This window comes from Xylocopa sonorina, chromosome 15, assembly GCF_050948175.1.
Source record: "Xylocopa sonorina isolate GNS202 chromosome 15, iyXylSono1_principal, whole genome shotgun sequence".
NCBI classification, from domain to species: domain Eukaryota; kingdom Metazoa; phylum Arthropoda; class Insecta; order Hymenoptera; family Apidae; genus Xylocopa; species Xylocopa sonorina.
Window position 1 is genome coordinate 6,740,959 of NC_135207.1, and position 19,957 is coordinate 6,760,915.

Below are 19,957 nucleotides of genomic sequence, written 5' to 3' on the forward strand. Positions count from 1 at the left end.
GTAAAACCTTGCGTTTCACATCTCACACGGTCTATTTATCAACGACAGAAATGTTAAAAGAGCAATGTTGAAGCATCGTGTATTCGTCACCTACCTCACACACGTGGATATAATCCTGACAAACTCCGTGCAAACTCTGTGTGAAACTTTTCGTCTGTGAATCTTGTATACCCGATCGACTTACACAAAAAAAAAAAAAAAACAAATTAGTCTGTAAAAAGCGAACTTCGCTGACCGACTTCCAATTACAATATTAAAGGAACACTGGAATGTGTAACGATATTTCACTAGAATAAATTGGTAATTTTAAGGTTGCGACGTGCAGTTTTCTTCTCGTCAATAATACCGATACAAGTGTCGCGGGCACGTCGCAGAGAACTGCCTAGCGTCTAACTCGGGAGCATCTCGTTATTATTGAATTGGATAGACCCTATGGTCTGACATCAGACCATGTGGTGCCGACCAATGGGAACGGTCGTTTTCTATACGCATGCGCACTGGAATGGACCAGAGTTCTCATCTTCTGTTACGAATATTCCGTTTTTCTGCTGAAGCGCACTTACTTTTTCGCGAATGACAAGCAATTGAATTTAACATCAAGAGAGGTCGTGTGCATGCAGCTGTCACATGTCAACTTTGCTATATTCTCATATTTTACATAATTTCTACTTTATCAATATTGATAACACAGACATAGAATTATTTGCGGCTAACGACCAAGTGACGCGTACGATTGATATAATAGTGCAATTATTACGGTTCGGCGATTTACATTTTATTGCTTAATTAATCTCTCTAGTGGTATGTAAGGAATATTTTTCATATTCTTCACATTATCTTCAATATTTATGCTTCTCGAAATTTGATTTGTTCGAATAAAAAAAACTTTTCTTATTCTACTCAGTTTTTTAGTATACTTTTAATGCCAAAAGTGTACAACCAAAAATATCTACTATATATAATAGTTATTTTTCCTGTTGCAGCAAATGAGAATGAGAACTTTTATATAATATAACATATAATAGAATGGATAGAAAACGATAAGTGTCTTACGATAGACGTGTACATAATTCACGCCACTGTGTAGCATGATCACAAAATCGGATCGTAAACGCGCTCAAGTTCTTATATCTCGGTGGTAGGGATATATAAAAGTATATATATCGACAAAAATCGAACAGATAAGGACTTGAACTCACGGTCAGGGTGAAATAAAGCACTGCAATTAATTGACTGTCCGTATATGTATGTATATATATTTCTTACTACAAGCTGTCTTTATTACAACAGCTCCCTTCTTCTGTATGACAGCACGTCGGCAAACTCGAAACTTTAGATACAGTAGCTGTACCGGCTACCTTGCACCAATTCAAAACTTAGCGAAATTTTCTTATGCAAATATAAGCTCCTTTCAATCTTCTTTGTATAATAGGTTTTTTCAAAATCATACAATCTCATCTTGATCAGAACCTGTAAGAACGAACCCATTGTGTTATTATAATGTCGAATCACTAATACGGAAATTTTTATCTTCCCCCTTTTTTTATCAATTTTAATTGTCACCATGTAGGAACAAAGCCTCCTGCATGTTAAAAGATGGGATATATAATTTTGGTTATATAGTTTTGGTTACACGAAAGAGGATCAAGCCATCATTCTCATTTGTTCTCGTACGTTTTAAAATTAAATTAAAATTACAATAAAATACAATCAACTTGATATACGATTTACTGTTCGTTACTTAAAAAAACAAATCGGAGAATATATAATTGGAGAAACCGATAGATAATAGGATTCTTTTTCACTATAAACTGACGTTTTAAGATTGAATTTGATATGTTAGTGACAAAATACAAACTATTATATATAAAGAGAATACTTGTTCGTATCTCGTACATTTATATTTAGTACATTTCTGCCTTGATTTTTCTCGTTCCGAATAAAAATAGATGATAAATCTCAATAATAGAAACAGTCGGTATAATAATAAGTAACAACTTTTTCAAGCTATGTGGAACATCAACAAAAGAAATGAAGATTTATTATTGGGTACTCGATAGTCCAAATAAGAGTGGATTGGATTTAAACACATTTCGATAGAGCAGAAATATTATTTACCCTCCCCTCCGTTTCTTCCTGATTGATAACGCTTTGAAGAGGTCTTTGCCACTGCCTTACTGAAAGCCTGTTAGCTGCGTGTCATATCACGTGAACGTTATAAGAAAGAAACAAATAACCTGTATAACTTCAGAGTTAACGAGACTTTTGTGCTGCGATGCAAAGCTAACGGAGGCATCCTCCTACTCCTATTTCCCTTACAAAAGAGATGGTCACGGGCCAGATTGAAATTGTAGCTATCCCGAACGTAGTGTTACTGTGCCAGAGAGGCCATCGCTATTTTTGTCGAATGTCTCGCACTTTCCGTAAATCGAGCAAAAATTTTTAATACAGTCGCGACAAAATTGTGAAACGTACCATGTGACCATGAACTGACTACGAAGATTATATCTGAAATTTATCGGTCTAACACGAAGCTACGAATGTGCCAATTGCGCATGGAAAAAACTGGTATAATATACTGAGTATCTTGACGTTAATTACGACACATATTGATATTGTATAATATGAATTGCAAAACCCTAATTGCTGGTATATCAATGCACGATTTCTAAAAATGATTATCGAGCCTTGAAGAAGTTAACAACAAAATATATCTTTGTAATATTATGTATATCAGTTTGCACTTTATACGAAATACCAGTAAGATGGTTGGGGTGCAATAGAAAACAGAACCAGAATTTTTCTATGCATAATGCATAATATAGTGCAAAGTTCCAAAATGCAACTATACTATTGTATTACATAAATACACACAACTATTGTATTTATTACATAAATAAGATCAGTACAAAGAGATATTTTTACTAATAGGAATTGAAGTTGATATTGAAACACATTGCACGTGCAATTGTCCGCCGGTTTGCCATTAAAATGTATAGAATTCCATTAAAACAACATCTATATACGGCTACGCCAACGAGTCGAATCGGTGAAGCGTTAAGGCAGTGGTCGACTTATTTGTGATGTTGAAAAACCCTTCCTAATTATTATAATTAGGAATTATCTAATTGCTACGTTTCTCAAAGTCTAAAGTATCAAGAGTTAATAGAATTTCATTATGAATCGCACTAATTTCTATTATCCAAAGGTGATTTTTAATCCTCCAGTTAATGTAAGGTTGTAATGAAGTAACAACTTTTTTAACACACGAAACTCCTTCTTTTGAACGCAAATAATGATTACGTATCGCTTATTTTTACTTATGTAACCTGACTTTACATGCGTTGCTTGTAGTATGTAATATATAAGTGCCGATAAAAAGTATTTAAATTAAACAAATTAAAGAAAACAGACGATTTTTCTTATATACGTGAAATTCCTTTTCTGTAAGCAAATAGCGATCACATTACGTTTACGTTTACTTATGTAACTTACTTTTACATACGTTTCTGCGCGAGAATTCTAGGATTGACGACAAAGATCATACGGATAGGATGAAACCTAAGAGGAAAATTAATAATTAATATTATAGAAAATTAATTTTGTTTTAATTTAAAGCAAACGTGGAACGAATTCCGTCGCAGAATTATGCTAAGACAGCGCTTCTACTCAGCCTCTCGTAACGCCATAGTCTTAGCATTGGGGCAACACTTGTGTCACGACACTATTATAGCACCGCGATATGGCACAGGGGCAACATCGCCATGGCAATGACACTATCAGCTCACCATAGTGACACGCCTGACAGTGGCGTACGCTGACATTTCCTAACGGGGAAACTGTTTCCATCAAAACACGAAACAAAGATTGTATGAATTTGTTTTTACTACTTTCTATAAACTAACTCGATACGGCGATTTTTTCCGCAAAGTCGTTAATTATTTTATCATAAGAATGTACACGCTTATTTTATAAATAGTTTTTTCAACTCGTCGTTAAAAATTCATGCAACAGAGGGTTACATTATTTTCAATAATTCCGTTCATATTTAACAAATAATTACGTTCGATATTTTCACCTGAAAATTGTGATACACTAGGTTTAATAGGTGAATATATCATTTATTACATTTCCTTAAACACTATATAATTTCCATCGTATTTAATACTCTCTATCTTGGCATGAATTTTTATGACAAGTTGACAAGTGACATACGTCAATGCAGACAAAACATTTGAATGGGACGTAGACACGCGTGTCACGATGGTGCTGGCATTGTGCGATTCGCACGGCGTGTTACGCTGGTGTCTAGAACGTGCTGGTAACGTGTGCCAGCATTTTAGCCAACAACAAATCCGGTCACGGTAGATGGCTACGGATCTGCTGACACTCCTCGGAAGTGGTAATACAGTGCCAGTATGGTGTCGACATCATCTCGTCGTGTATTGCCTGGGCAATAATGCCTGAATAGAGTGTAACAGGCATTATAGTATTATGATTACATTGTTAAATAAATTATCATTGTTATAATGATTAATGTTAATATTGCAATTATTCATGATAATTTTTTCCTTTTCTCTTCTGCTTCTCATTTGCCTCTTCTAGTTGCTGACGTTCCAATTCGAGCGTCCGTTGTTTTTTACGATATATCGGTGTTTTTGTCAGCCATGCTACAAATACAAACTCATTACTGTAGTAACAGGATTATTTACCAAGTCAAATCGTAATTAAATGAATTATAGAAGCCTGTACGAACCTAAAAACGCTTCTTCTTCTTCGCAATAAACTGGATTCTTTGTACTCAGTACGTTTATTAATTCCCCGTATGTCAAAGGATGAGTTCTTAATTGAACTATTCGCTTCGTGGTCATGACCTACTTTCACATTTTTCGGTGTTATAGAGATAACAGTAATTAGTAGAAAATTGATACTATGGTAAATGCATTACAATAACTTATTTCGCTGATACCTCGTTAATCGAAGTTAATACAGTGCCGACAGTAAAACCATCGCAAACTTTCGCCATAGCGGATGTATCGAATTGTCTACTAATCCCAGAGTGCTGCACAGAATATACGATTAAAAAACATCAGAGACTGTAAGGTGGTACAGATATATAAATCAATAAAATATACTTTGTACAATAATTCTTTCCATATAAGAGACATAGTCCCATAATCTGGCCTGGGAATATATATAATTTTATCATAAGTTTGATGCAAAAGTTTTTGATCACCATCCCATGGTAAATTCGAAATTCCAATGAGAATCACTTTGTCTTCACTTGTGATACTTTTTACCAATTTCGGAAGATCTTTTCTTAATCGTTTTGGTTCAGTTTTATCTGCTTTCGAAATTTTTTTTACAAATGGTTTCTCTGCTCCGTCTATGAATATTACTGATGGTTGAAGCAAACGTGCCACCTTGAAGTTAAGAGAAAAAGGTATGAAATATTTTCTATTCTATTCTTTATTCTATTTCTAGTTATATACCTATGTTTCAAAGCACACCTTTGATACTAAATGAACAAGCATAATTAATCCCAATTTGCCAGGATATTTTCCAGCAATATTAGCTGGTGTAATATCAAACAAAGTGGCACCGAGCTCTGTGCAAATTGCATTTACTAACATCTTTTTGCCACTGCCATGTGGACCAGCTATCAACACTGATCTCACTAGCGGTGTTAATTGTCTAAGAGTGTCGTTTCCCAAAGGTAGAATGCAATATTCAGCTATCAATTGCCTTATGTCTGCTGTTGTAATATAGAGATTATTTAAAAGCAATTACAAGAGAGAGAGAGAGAGAGAGAGAGAGAGAGAGAGAGAGAGAGAGAGAGAGAGAGAGAGAGAGAGAGAGAGAAAATATTCTTTACACGAATCTATTCTTAAAATTGGAATCAGTAGATTATAATAGGAGAAACACTTAACCAAGTGATGGCAAAGGATCTTTTCCATTTTCCCTTAAATTATAGTTCGCAAACGAATTTTCCCCTTTAAAGTCACTAAGGAAAATTTCTGCAGGAAGCTTGATAATTCCTTCGTTTAACAGTTCCTCGAATAAAGATTCTATTGTTCTGTCAGGAGTCAAGTCCTTTTCTTTTTTCTTTTTGTTCTTTTTGCCGGTACGACGAATTTTTTTCTGACTTTTCTTAGTATGTTTGCCCCTTAAACCTCTGTCCCTATCCAACGCATTTTGCAATGCTTCTATGTCATCTTTAAATATGATACAAAGTATGATACAACACTATTGCAGCTTTTATGTTCCAATGAATTTAATCATGTTGTTTACCCCTGAGTGCTTCATCAACTGTAAGCCTAACTTCATTCTCTACCTCCTTGGTTTTTTCCATTTCTATCATGTCTAAATAGGGTAATTGTGCTGCATTCATAAATTCATCTTTATCCTTCCATACCTCTTGATACTCTTGACTTGCAAACACCAATTCTGAGAGGAAGTTAGAAGGCTTTGGTTTAAAACCTTGCTCGATTTCTTCTTCCGATTCTTCAGCGTCGCTGTCCTTTTTTGACTTTGATTTCTTAGATCTCTTGGACTCCTTTGATGACACTGCTGTAGATTTACTTATAGTGCTTTCGGTTCCCTGCAAATAATGAATTGTCTAACCATCGAATTGCTAAATAGAATTCAGTTTATAATATAAATCTGAATGTTAAAGTAGACTTACCTGCCTACTAAAAATAATTTTGGAACCACCACATTCTGCAGATGGCAGGTCAGGAATTTTTCCTGTTTGTTGGAAATAAGTATTTACCCAATTTCTAACTTCGCTTCTTATATTTTCCTCTATCATGGCTTTCTTCTCCTTACAAATTCTTTCTTTAATTTCGACCAACAAATTTTCGTACAGTTCTTGATATTTAATTCGTTTTTCATACCTCTCTTCTTTGATTCTCTCAGCTTGCCTGGCATTCTCTGTAATTTCTTGGCTCGGTTGGAGCATACCTTTGGAAATAAAATGATATATCGACATTTGTTTGTTAATAATCGATCGTTTCCTACTTTCTAAGCGAAAACTACCGATTAATAGCATTTCCTCAAGGCGCCTCTTATATATTTTGCACCTAGTCGCGTAACCCCGCCAAACTTTTTGTATTTTTATTGCGGCCGCTCTTTCCATTAATTCGTTTCTCACTTCGGTTTCCGTTTTAATCGCAGACTTATCTGTCATTTGACGAATTTCTTTCATAAATTGGAATCTAATTCGACCTTGCCTAGCGCGTTCGTGAGCCTAGTAATTTTACTAGCCTTTACTCTCCATTTAAAAGCTTGCCATACGTACGTAAACTTGTATACGTACATTATTGACAATTAACATTGCATTTACTAACAACCATATAACTGTATAATTCTGTTTCATAGGAAGAAACATTGGTGTGTTACCTGTATAAGCCTTATACCTTCGGATTCGGTCATTATTTTTGGTACAATCACTTCGCCCAAAACCCCTATATTTTTTAGAACACCTTCTATGTACTTTCGTCTCTCTTTAATTTCTTTTAAACGTTCCTGCCTAAAATATCTCGGCACTTGAATTTCAACTTCTTGCGGAGTAACGTTCAATTTCCTAAGTACATCATCGTAGTAATTATACTCTGAAATATCTGTTTCAACTAATTCGTGTTTTAGTTCTAGAATTCTGCCAAGACACGAGTCTAATAATTTCTTGATCAGTATTCGTTTCTGCGGTTGAATCATTTGATCGTAACACAATTCCAGCTTGTTACAAACAATAATATACCTTACGTATAATTCAGACACTGTATTATGAGCTTTTCTGCGATCTTTTTGCAGTTTAGCATTTTGCAAATTTGTATCCATTTGAACAAGTTCCGCCAAAGTGGTTTGCGTACTTCTCCAAAGCTGATTGTACGTTTCATTTGACATCATTCAATAGAATAAATATAAATTAACACAATAATCTTTCCTTTTCAAAGGAATGATAAAATTGCTCGATGACGATAGTATATAGAAGAACACTTTGCTTTATTTGTCTATTGGGATTAATCAACAATTGTTGAAAATCGTTAATATATCTTAGCAACCGTTACAGTATAATATATATATATATATATATATATATATATATATATATATATATATATATATGTATATCGATCGTTTGTATATGATATTAATTGTTGTGCATGATTCATCATTCGCAAATAAAAATATTTCACCTTACTTGTTAATTTATTCGTAGATCTTATAAATATTTCTTGAAGAATAGATATATATATATATATATATGCTAGACACAGGTGTATATATACATGTACCTACATTTATAGGCATGCCTACATATATTAAAGATCTACGATAAATATAATAATAATGTACAAACAAACATCAAACTTTGTTTTTAATAACAATTATACTTTGATCGGGCTACTTATAATGAAGATGTACACATGATGCATAATTTACTGAAATACATATCGATTCAAAATTGTGCGTTGATCGCAACATAAGAAGAGGGAGTTCGATGCAACCGGCTATTCTTGTAACATGCTTCAGAGCATTCCGGTTGCCTGTTTCAAAACGTCATCTTGGCTGATCGTTTGTTCGCGAAAATAATTTCTGTAAATACGGCTCGCCACTGACTAAAGGTGGTGATGATAAGGAAGCATTTGCAGTAATGGCGTCGGCATTGGAGCAATTTGTAAATAACGTGCGGACGCTCTCGAAACAAGGTACGACAGATGTTCGGACCTTCTTCGCATCCCTCGTCAACTTAACCTCTAAGAATATTCCCAAAAGGATTATCTGTAAACTATGTTCAAACGCTAATTATCCATATCTAAACACTTATTTCCTTGTTCAGTACGTGATACGAACAAAAAGATTATCCGTGCCTTTTTAAATCAATTCCATATTGCGATTCTAATTGTTATATTTATCCAAAGTAATTACTAGTTTTTTACTATAACATTTAACGTGTTCGATAGGTAATTTCAGAGAGCTGTCTGAAATAATAACTAAAAGTACAGATGTTCTCATAAAAAATGGACAACACTTGGATAATGTTCTTGAAACGCTAAATCTGCAAGAACATTCGTTGGGCATTCTGGCAGTGTTGTGCGTGAAATTTTCCATACCTAATCCTAGCGGCACAAACAATGTCGATACTTGTAAACCATTGTTTAATCAGGTACAGGAATTCATCATCGGTTGTAACGGAGAACAAGTTAGATTTGCTTCTGATATATGTGAGTTGTTGGTTTATTTAAAAAAGCAGGCCTGAAAATATTAGTATCTTATCTGTACCGTTCACCTTATAGATGCTGAATTATGTCACTTATTTACTCAAATGTTGGTCGAACTTCAAATACCTTTGCGTGGTATCGAATTATTATGCCGTGCGATACGCAAAATACAGTTGTTTGATAGCCAGCTCACTTCGATACACGCTGATCTTTGCCAACTGTGTCTCCTTTCAAAATGTTTCAAGCCAGCGCTTGAATTCCTCGATATAGACGTTACTGGTATTAGTCAAGAGGAGGGGCAATTTGATTCTAAATACTTTTTACTATACTATTATTATGGTGGTATGATATATACAGCATTGAAGAATTACGATAGAGCATTGTATTTTTTTGAAGTATGCGTAACAACACCAGCAATGGCAGTTAGTTACATCATGTTAGAGGCCTATAAGAAGTATATATTGGTCTCCTTAATATTGCACGGGAAAGTTTTAAATCTGCCTAGGTACACAAGTCAAGTAGTCAATAGGTACATGAAACCGTTGGGCCATCAATACCAAGAATTGGCTAATGCCTATCAAATGAATAGTTGCGAGGAGGTACAGAATATTATTACTAAATACCAACAACTTTTTACAAGAGACCACAACATGGGACTGGTGAAACAAGTGCTCAGCTATTTATACAAGAAAAATATACAAAGGTTAACGAAAACTTTTCTGACCCTTAGCTTGAGCGATGTGGCTAGTAGAGTCCAATTATCTGGACCTGCTGATGCGGAGAAATACATACTAAATATGGTAAATTTATTATTAATTTATTATTTACTGTCCTATAAATATTAAATTCACCTTTTTTTGTTTATATAATCATAGATAGAAGACGGCGAGATTTTTGCAACGATCAATCAAAAAGATGGTATGGTAGTATTTCATGACGACCCAGAGAAATACAATTCACCGCAGATGTTGGCAAAGTTAGAAAAGGAAATGGCAGCATGCATGGAATTGGATAAACGAGTTCTTGAAATGGAGGAAGAAGTTGTCCTCACGCCACAGTACGTTCGGAAAGCTTGCGGGCAAAATGATCAAGATGATCAGACAGCTGGACCTGCCCCAACGAATGTAACAAATGTGCAAGGTCAATCCAAGCATAGCAAATATTCCATGTAACATATACACATCGTTATGCGTTATCTTTATTAAAAAAGAGAGAGCAAAAAAAAAAAACAAAAAAGAGAAACCGAAGCAAATCTTGTTGAAAAGCGAGGACTCGAACATTTAAGAAGCCTGTTTTGGATGAGGACGAAGGTCCGTAATTTGGCTAGACATCATTTTTTTTTTTTTTTTTCTTTTTGTACAAAATAAAAAGAAAGCAAAAGTAAAGATTAAAATGTACCCCTCTTATGTCACACATTACACGTAACACATTTTCTGGATCTCTCTAAAATCGAAAAATGATCGATAAGTTGTAAGTTTTGAAGCGTGTCTGTGAATGAGTTGCCAAACTCAAAATATGCTTTATTATCTAACCCTTCTATTAATTTTTGTGTACGAAATACACTATGCATATCTAGAACGAAATTAAAAATTATTTCCCTAGCGATTATTCTTACAATTAACATCCGAAGCAGGCTTTATATGTGATACGAAAAAGAAATGGAAAAATTGTACATGTTATAGTTAGAATATTGTGATATATATAGCAGAAACAGTGATCACATTTCTAACGTAAAAAAAAAGCAAGCTACATTTGATTCGTACATGGGCATTTCCAAGGGAATTCATAAAAATTTATCGACCGATATTGCAACAATAACATATGTACATATTGCGTAAAATAAGGAAAATGAAGGAATATAAATCTACTTATCATTTACGAAAAACGCTCAATGCACGATCGTGCAAGGTAAGTACATTATGCTTTTTCAGCTCTATAAAAATTACACATACGCAACCGTCTATTTATATAGGAAATTTAATATACAGGAATATATCGTTACAATTATTTTATATATTTCAAACGTAGCGAAAAAATATTTAAGATAAATAATTTTGGTTACTATAAAAAGAGTATCTGAGAATTTCAATTACAATTACTTTGTGCCAAGCATTCTACGATGCTTATCCTTCTTTTCGGATGTTTATAACGTCTTCGTATTATCATTATAAAAATACTCGGAATCAATTTATGAGGTGTATTTATTTTATTAGTTTTAAGTAATTTCTTCGTTTTCTATCTAACAATGATTAACATTTAAAGATAACAATCTTTTTATTTCCGTAAAAATTATTTGAAATATTTCTTCTTTAGTTTTCGATCCATCAATGAACGTTATCGTTTTACATAAATCTTTGTCTTCCATCAATTGATTTTTATGTTTCAAATATTCCGGCCATACAGCTTTTTCAAAGTAACCAGGAACATCCTGTGGTTCGTATACTCTTCCTTTCCTTCTTTCCCAACATTCTTCTTTCGCCAATGTTATGAAGTACTTTTGGTCGCACAAAGTTGAAATAACCTTACATTTGAAAAGCAAGAAGCCTTCTATTATTAAAATGTTTCTATCGTGCGTTTCTTCCGAAAGCTCGCTTTCATTCGAGGAAGATTCGATTAGTTTTAAAATGTCCGAACGCATTTTCTCCATATCCATGCTGGTTATTATTTCCCAGTTAAAGTGATTAAGTTCTTCTATTTTGGTGTGCCGTGGATCATCAACCGGTAAAAAGTAATTGTCTTGATGTACGATGACAGAGTTTTTCAGTTCCTTCTGTAGTCTATTAGCCAGAGAAGTTTTTCCGCTGCATGTTGCACCCGAAATACCAAATACAAACCATCTTTTCGACATTTTTGCCCTTTGTTTTTTAATAGTAGTATAAAAGATACTTTACGTAAGATTTGTATCACTTCCATTATTTTACCGTTCTAGAGCTGTTCTAGTCATGCGCAATGCATATTAATCGTGTTTCGATTTTGTAGTATCTGTCTCTTCTTTCAAGATAGATTTGTCACAACATTCGATCGATAAAAAGTATAATCTTACATCTTATTTACGTCTCCTGTACTTTATATATACGTGAATTTCTTTAGAATAACTTGTTTACGCAAAACCAGTAGGATTCCAATTTTTAGATTCTCTTTCGAATTTGATTTGATTCTATAATAAAAATTATATATTTTTTTCTCGATATTTGTACATTTAATTATCATGTATTAAAAATATTCTTATGCGTAGAATTCACAATATTTAACATCTCTCTCTCTCTCTCTCTCTCTCTCTCTCTCTCTCCCTCTCTCTCTCTCTCTGTCTCTCTCTCTCTCTCTCTCCTTCGCTCTTCGATATTAAAATAATCCATAATAATTTTAATTGGTAAATGATTTAAAAGAAATTCGTTATAAAAACAAAGGCAGTCGTGGGAATATTACTTGTTGCCTTTGTATAGTGTATCAGCTCCCTCTACAGACAAATAACGCATCACCAACAATTTTAGTGATCGTTGGTAACTGCATCTGGATCATCAGTATGAAATCAGTATTAAAAAAAGATGCAGTTTATAATATTTTTCAATATCTTTGAATACGTATAGAGGAGAATAAAGTAACATTTCAGATGCCGTTAAATGCGTCTTCCCTCTATGATGTAACACTGGGGATTAATAAAAAAACAGAAATAAAAGCGTTCAGGCAGATCCCCTTATCAGTTCCAATATAAACGATTGCCGACTCAGATCAATCATTATGAAACTGAAGTTAGGTTAAAAATGTAGATAAAGTTGCAGGCACGAACGAAGAGATAAATATACTAAGATTCCATCAGTTATTAAATACAGAAGTATGTACTAAAAAATGATGCAGTTTACATTGCAAGTAGAGACGTTTATTTTAAAAGTAAAACAAATGATTTTTATATCATTTTGAGACAATGTTGTGTTACATCTTTCATAAATTTAACTTATTGAATGAAAAGTACGGCTGAACATGATAAATGGTGAACAGTACTAATCCGCCAATGAAACATAAGCCTGATATAGCAGGTACTACTAACGCGATATCATGAGAACCAAAAAATGCTCGTAATCTGTTATCTTCGATAAATGGTAGGCCAATGATCCAAACGGTATAATAGAGAAATGAAATTGAAGTTACAATTAATATTGCTTTACCTTTTTTACGGTCGTTATTCAACATTTTATATCTCTTAGCCATTTATAATAAATTCAATATTTACATAAATTTGTCTGCGCATGCATGTGTTGACTATTAAATATAGTCATAAATATTTTTATTTATCATAAAGCGCAAAAAGTTATTGGTCTACATATTCTTTCTCAAACTTCTTGAAATCTTCTTCGGTGAATGCAGTGGTTTCAGTTTCCTTAGATTTCTTCTTCTTCTTCTTTGGAGTGTTTGGTTTTTTCACGGCTCTGTCTAACAACTGTTATTAAATTTTGTATTATTAATAAAATTTGTCATTTTCAATTAGACGAAATTCAGAAACATACTAAGTACCTTATTTGCTGTCTGTAAAGGAATACGATTCTTACTAAGCATTAAAAGTCTTTGTACATTTTTATTTGTAGGATCTTTTTGTCTAGTTAATCTTTTTTGTGCCTCGTAAACGGACACTTTGCTTGATCGTCCCAAAATTGTACAGAGATCTACAATTTAGATTAATATTTCGATAGTTACTAAACACTGGAATGTGCAATGTTTTTATTTAAAAAATTTAGAGATACCTATTTTATCGTTCTTAGACAATATTCTATGTTTCGGAGGAATCAAATCTAGCGTGCCTTTATATTTCATGTGCTTTTTTCCCTTCTTTCCTATGAATTATAAATATCGTGTAATCTGAGAATACATAAAATGATAATGTAACACTTGTACAAATTGGAAAATCTTACTCTGTTTTACATCGTTTTTGTATCCAAGTAGCTCAAGTCCTTTTTCTACAAGCGAGTTTGACATTTTAAAGTAATTTTTAATTTAATATCTTTTCCGTAAAACGTATCAAAATACGAGTTTCTAAATAACATGATATAACCACAGATAAATGAGAATCTTTACTTGCAATGTGATTAAACGTATGGGTCACTAACACAGTATGTGTATCTGTCACTGGACTTAAAGTAAAAGAATATGGTCTTATAGAAGCGTATCTACGTCAGGCATGGAAATATATAGCATCAGCGACACTAGTGTCTTTCTATGGAAGCTTATTTTAGACCATGAATTTCAGTGGAAGCTTTTAGTGCTCAAGCTTGGTAGTATCGAAGTTGAAAGTTTGTTTTTTACTTTGTACAGAAATAAATAGCAAACTTTTACATTTAAAACGTGAAAATGCACGATGCTTATGAAAAAATATCAATATTAAATATTTCCGTTCAAATAGAATCTATGACTGCGTATGGTAGGTGTCACATAACTTTTAAATGAAATTTTATTTTCTGCACTCGAGAGCTATTACGCTTCTCGTGCTTGAGAAAATGTGTAGTTTGATATTACTTTGTGTAAACATGCAAGTATAATAAATAATATTGCATGGTTTCAGATGACAATTTACTGATTGGGACAAGGGAGGGTCATCTTCTTATGTATAATATACCTTTGGTATCCGATGACAATCATAAACTAGAAATATTAAGGCATAGCAAGAACTTCAATAAAAAGCGCATCACTCAGATAGATGTGGTGCCAGAGTATAACATACTTATAATTTTAACAGGTATTTTTCTTTAAATTCTTTATGTCAACTTCCGTAAACTTTCTTATTTGTCTATCATATTCTTTTTTAGATAACATAGTATGCATTCATGATTTAAACTCTCCAAACTTTCAACAACTTTATCAATTACAAAAGACTCGTGGTGCCACATTGTTTACATTAGATATACAACGCACTCAGAGTCTAACTGGTGAAAAAAATACAGTAGTACGTTTGTGTGTAGCTGTGAAACGCAAACTGCAGCTATATTATTGGAAAGCAAAAAAATTTGAAGAATTCAATGATTTTGAACTGACCGTACCAGACATACCACGTGAATTATCTTGGTATCTACTATGTAAATCAGGCATGGGTAAATTTAATGTCTTGGGCTATTCGTTTGGTAAAAACTCGTTGTAATAAAACTTTATTCGTACGGCTCAAGATTACTCATGTTTGGTACAGTTCGTATAGAATGTACTACATATATGTTTGTAGAACAATAGAATATTTTTCAATTGTAACACAGGTGCGGTGAAACATTAGTTTTGGGTTTTCGTGGACTATCGTACACAATTCTGGAATTAAATGGAAAAACCAAAGAATTGTTTCCAACTGGAAAATCTCCTGAACCAAACGTTACAAAATTATCAGACGCTTCCTTTGTATTAGGGAAAGATTCTCAATCGTTTGTTATGGATACCAAAGGAGAATTAATTCAACACAGTCCAATAAAATGGTCTGACACACCTAGCGCAATAGGTATGACATCTGTATAATTATAGTAATAAAGACTCTAGTGTAGGCCATGCAGACGTTGCGCGTTTATGTTAAGCGTCGAGGTACACGTTGCACTGACGCAGAGTGGTTTTTAATTCTTAAAGAATACGAAAATTGATGATGGTCTAGAGCAGCCTACACTGGGATCACTTATAATGATTAGTATTTTATAGAGAAAATAAAATCTGAACTACTCTATGTTTTCCTCGATCAATTACGTAGATTGAATAATTTCAGCTTGGGATGATCCTTATCTTCTTGGAATCGTACATGATAAATTAGAGATATATACTATAGAGGGTTGTTTGCATATTCAAACTATAAAAGATATAAATAAGGCTAGACTCATATATAGATGCAAACAGGGAAAAGTTTTTGTAGCGTCTATTAGTCACATTTGGTGTATAAGAGCAGTTGATGTAACTCTACAAATTAGAACATTACTTGAACAAACTCAGTTTCAACTAGCCCTGAAATTAACTGTAAGTTGTTTGTTGATGGTTTCATACATCCTAGTTTAGAGGTGTATAGATTTTGATTCACGCTTATCGAATGGAACACTAAGATATGGTTTTTCGTCGGTTTTTTTTTTTTTTTTTTTTTTTTATAGAGCTTATCGGATATATCCGAAGAGGAGAAGGTGAAGCAGATATATAAAATTCAAACGCTATATGCTCACCATCTGTTCCGCAGCAAGAGGTTTCAAGAGGCAATGGATCTGTTCTTAAAGTTGGGAACAGATCCGTACGAGGTGATCATGCTATTTCCCGATTTAGCCACACCGTCTAGTAATAATTCTGAAACCAATGATCCAACGTTACCTAAGCTCCAAGATCACGATTTGGAAAAGGGTCTACGCGCGTTAATAGTTTTTCTTACAGAAGTTAGACTTACGTTACTAAGTGACACAAAAGGGAAGGATTTAATGGAAGGAGAGAAGAATATGACAGCAGTAGCTACAGAACAATTGTTAAAAATTATAGACACGACTTTGTTAAAATGTTACTTACAAGTAATTAAACATTTTTAATTGAAGATAAGTAAAAATTGTTCGTTCTATACTTACGAATTATTCTTACAGACTACTGATGCATTAGTAGCTCCATTGCTTAGATTGAATCATTGTCATCTAGCAGAAGCCGAGAAGACTTTATTGATGCATCAAAAATATCCCGAACTTATCATATTATATCAGACTAAGGGGCAGCATAGGAAAGCATTAGAGCTTCTCGAAAAACATGCAAAGGAAAATGATTCTAGTCTAAAAGGTACCGCAAGAACGATACAATACTTGCAGCATCTTGGTAAAGATCATATGGACTTAATCCTAAAGTTTGCTGGTTGGGTCTTAAATGAAGATCCAGAACAAGGACTTCGAATTTTCATGGAAGATATACAAGTAATACGATATTGCGCAATATTTTGCGATATTTTTTTAAATATCATTAGAACTCATAATTGCAGGAAGTTGAACAATTACCAAGGCCAAAAGTATTGGACTATCTTCTCCGTTGTCATGAAGATTTAGTTATAACTTATTTAGAGCATGTGGTACATGTTTGGGAGGACACCAGTCCTTTGTTTCACGACGTCTTAATACATCAGTACAAAGAGAAATGTTTAACGTGTATGAGTAAAAACGCCACACCGGCAGAAAAGCAAACGGTCCAACATGTCAGACAAAAGTTGCAACATTTTTTGGAGAAGTCCGTCCACTATACTCCGGAAATAATATTGGCGCATTTTCCGTTCGATCAATTATTCGAAGAACGTGCAATTATTCTTGGACGACTTGGACGTCATCAGCAAGCTATTTCTATATATATTAGTCTACTTAACGATATACCAAAGGCTACAGAATATTGTCACAACGTGTATACCACGTATATAAGTAGGATATAGATATGAGAATTAATAATGCTTATCTACAGACTGAATCCTGTTTTGTTATTTTTAATTATTTTATTGTAGATCAACAAAATGCAGACAAACAGAAACAATCCGATGGAGCTGATGAAGTCTACGTAATGCTTATTCAACAATTATTGGAACCTAATAAAGAGGATTTAACGATAGGTAAAGTTTCGACATTGTTCGGTTTTTTTGGTCGATTTTATGATATCAATCAAATGTTCATAAAGGGATGGAATTAATTATTTTTGTAAAAATATTGTTAAATCAAGCTTGAAGGGAACAATTAAAATGATATGTAATGCTATGTTACATTAAATTGTTGCGTTAACAAATTCATCATCGGACGCCAAATGAAGTTGGTTGAAATATTTCGTTGGTTAAACTGGCACAGAAACAGCTCAAATATTATCACGATTAATTCATATATCATGCTCTATATTTAAATTATCCTGTTATTTATTTAGGTTGTAGCCCGAATATGCAAAGAACAGTTCAGCCCGATTTGGAGATGGCGCTTCAACTACTCGAGGAACACGCGTCGAAAATAAATCCTTTAAAAGCATTGAGCGTTTTGCCCGATTCAGTTCCAATAGGTAGAATAAAACACTTTTTGGAAGTCAGTTTACAGGAAAATTTGAACACCAGGAGAAGAGTACAGGTGTTGAAAGGTTTACTTTGCGCGGAACATTTGCAAGTACAAGAGCAGCGTATGCATTATGAATCGCAGAATGTTCTAATGACAGAATTTAATATATGCCCAGTATGCAAGAAAAGATTCGGCAATCAGAGGTTTGTATTTATTTAGTAACGTCAAGCGATATCAATGAGCGAACATGCAATTTAATATGATTATAATGTTAACTCATTTTTAGTGCATTCGCGAGATACCCAAATGGCGACATTGTACACTATTCGTGTCAAGACCGTAAAGGATAAGGAAGACATAATTTAAATACATTTATACTTATTATTAAACGTTATCAAATCAAATGTATACTTTAATGTACTTTTCTACTCATGCTATCTAAATAAGTGGACATATTTTCCATATATTCTCCTACTCATAGTAGCTCTCGTCTAGTTTTGACCATTTGTTTTGTTTTTAGAATATATAAAAAGAAAGAAAAGAAAAGAAAAGAAAAGAAATGGAATTGAGAAAAAGATTAAAAAATCAATTTAGTTCATATTCTGAACATAAATATATGAAGAAATACTGCTATTATATATCCTATATATGGATTTCAGTATTTATACATAATGATTAAGTAGATTCAAGTATATTAAATTTCAATTTATTTTTCGATAGTATTTTCGTGTAAGTACCAGAATTTGATATTTTCTAAGTATTATGATCCATAGAACCCGATCAGGAAGTGCCTCATTAAAAAATTTAAGGATGTGCCGATATTTTTTTATACGTTTACTAAAAGTAAATGTATTTTTATGTTAAAAAAATTTAATCCTTAAAACTTGTAAAAGATAAATGATAAAAAAATTTCAACAAAAAGTATCGCTTTACTAAATATTTAGTAGAGCAACGTATCGTTGCGAGAAAGTGTAAATAGAATGAGTATGCGTGTAGCCGATTCTTTTTCGGATGTTCGAATGTTCTCTCCGAACAAAAATTTCCTCACAGTTAAATAATTCCTTTTTAAATTTTCGTCATAATGTGTAACAGAAAGGATGGGGCGTGCCCGGTCCGGAATATGGGTAAACGGGACTAGTGATGTCACAAGCTATCTTGTATTCCTACGCCGACTGTTACTTGCAGGTACGGTACCGACAAAAGTGTAGTCATAAACACGTATTATTTAGTCGTTAAAATTCGTCCAGCAAAAAGGGTGAATTAATCATTTTTTATGTTATTTTGTAACATTTGCATAATAGTATTGTATTATTGATATTAATTAAAAAATCGTTATTTATACATATCTATTATTGTAAAAAATATAAGAATAACGTATAGTTGCTTTCGTTGAAATAGTTTCTTTTTTTCTTTTTTTTTTTTTCTTCTTTAACGAATATTAGTAGACCTGTTTCTTTTTCACAGAACGGTAATACATTTCTTTGGAATCTCGATGCAAATATTAAAAGTATATTTCTTTAGTATACGTAATAGAAGTTAACTAGAGGACATTCAATTAATCGCAGACTATAGTACGAATATATTAAATTATTATTATATATTGTTAAATATCTAATATATATAAGAGAAAACAGTTTGTTTTATTCATTATTCTGGTGAAGTATATATGCTACGTGCACATTGGCAAACTACTTCGATGCATCTTCGTTATAAATTTTAAATAAAAAAAGAACAAGGTTAATAATTGTA

At 33.1% G+C, this 19,957-nt stretch overlaps 6 protein-coding genes across 6 annotated transcripts; 2 read left to right on the forward strand and 4 right to left on the reverse strand.

Moving 5' to 3' along the window:
* The first annotated feature begins 2,405 nt into the window (after nt 1-2,405).
* On the forward strand, nt 2,406-10,567 carry Csn3 (COP9 signalosome subunit 3). Its single transcript, XM_076907077.1, has 5 exons — nt 2,406-2,568; nt 8,536-8,711; nt 8,967-9,227; nt 9,300-10,024; nt 10,100-10,567. Exons 2-5 carry the CDS (start codon nt 8,657-8,659, stop codon nt 10,394-10,396), a joined length of 1,338 nt encoding a protein of 445 aa, XP_076763192.1. The 5' UTR covers nt 2,406-2,568; nt 8,536-8,656; the 3' UTR covers nt 10,397-10,567.
* On the reverse strand, nt 4,552-7,905 carry LOC143430691 (dynein regulatory complex protein 11). Its single transcript, XM_076907071.1, has 10 exons — nt 7,402-7,905; nt 7,039-7,249; nt 6,686-6,963; nt 6,292-6,601; nt 5,931-6,215; nt 5,511-5,752; nt 5,136-5,423; nt 4,970-5,062; nt 4,757-4,874; nt 4,552-4,670 (listed from the first exon to the last, which is right to left on the reverse strand). Exons 1-10 carry the CDS (start codon nt 7,903-7,905, stop codon nt 4,552-4,554), a joined length of 2,448 nt encoding a protein of 815 aa, XP_076763186.1.
* An 840-nt stretch (nt 10,568-11,407) lies between the features above and the next one.
* Nrk1 (nicotinamide riboside kinase) lies at nt 11,408-12,148 on the reverse strand. Its single transcript, XM_076906938.1, has one exon. The coding sequence runs from the start codon at nt 12,070-12,072 to the stop codon at nt 11,464-11,466; it is 609 nt and encodes a 202-aa protein (XP_076763053.1). The 5' UTR covers nt 12,073-12,148; the 3' UTR covers nt 11,408-11,463.
* A 972-nt stretch (nt 12,149-13,120) lies between these two features.
* Nucleotides 13,121-13,542, reverse strand: LOC143430632 (uncharacterized). The gene has a single exon (XM_076907005.1). It carries the CDS (start codon nt 13,428-13,430, stop codon nt 13,164-13,166), a length of 267 nt encoding a protein of 88 aa, XP_076763120.1. The 5' UTR covers nt 13,431-13,542; the 3' UTR covers nt 13,121-13,163.
* LOC143430631 (uncharacterized) lies at nt 13,404-14,344 on the reverse strand. Its single transcript, XM_076907004.1, has 4 exons — nt 14,129-14,344; nt 13,961-14,050; nt 13,734-13,882; nt 13,404-13,659 (listed from the first exon to the last, which is right to left on the reverse strand). Exons 1-4 carry the CDS (start codon nt 14,190-14,192, stop codon nt 13,531-13,533), a joined length of 432 nt encoding a protein of 143 aa, XP_076763119.1. The 5' UTR covers nt 14,193-14,344; the 3' UTR covers nt 13,404-13,530.
* Nucleotides 14,345-14,484: 140 nt separating this feature from the next.
* On the forward strand, nt 14,485-18,640 carry Vps39 (vacuolar protein sorting 39). The gene is made up of 11 exons (XM_076907215.1): nt 14,485-14,634; nt 14,776-14,949; nt 15,020-15,275; nt 15,458-15,690; nt 15,946-16,190; nt 16,319-16,720; nt 16,790-17,107; nt 17,173-17,599; nt 17,680-17,784; nt 18,087-18,411; nt 18,495-18,640. The coding sequence occupies exons 1-11, from the start codon at nt 14,565-14,567 to the stop codon at nt 18,556-18,558; spliced, it is 2,619 nt and encodes an 872-aa protein (XP_076763330.1). The 5' UTR covers nt 14,485-14,564; the 3' UTR covers nt 18,559-18,640.
* Nucleotides 18,641-19,957: the final 1,317 nt, after the last annotated feature.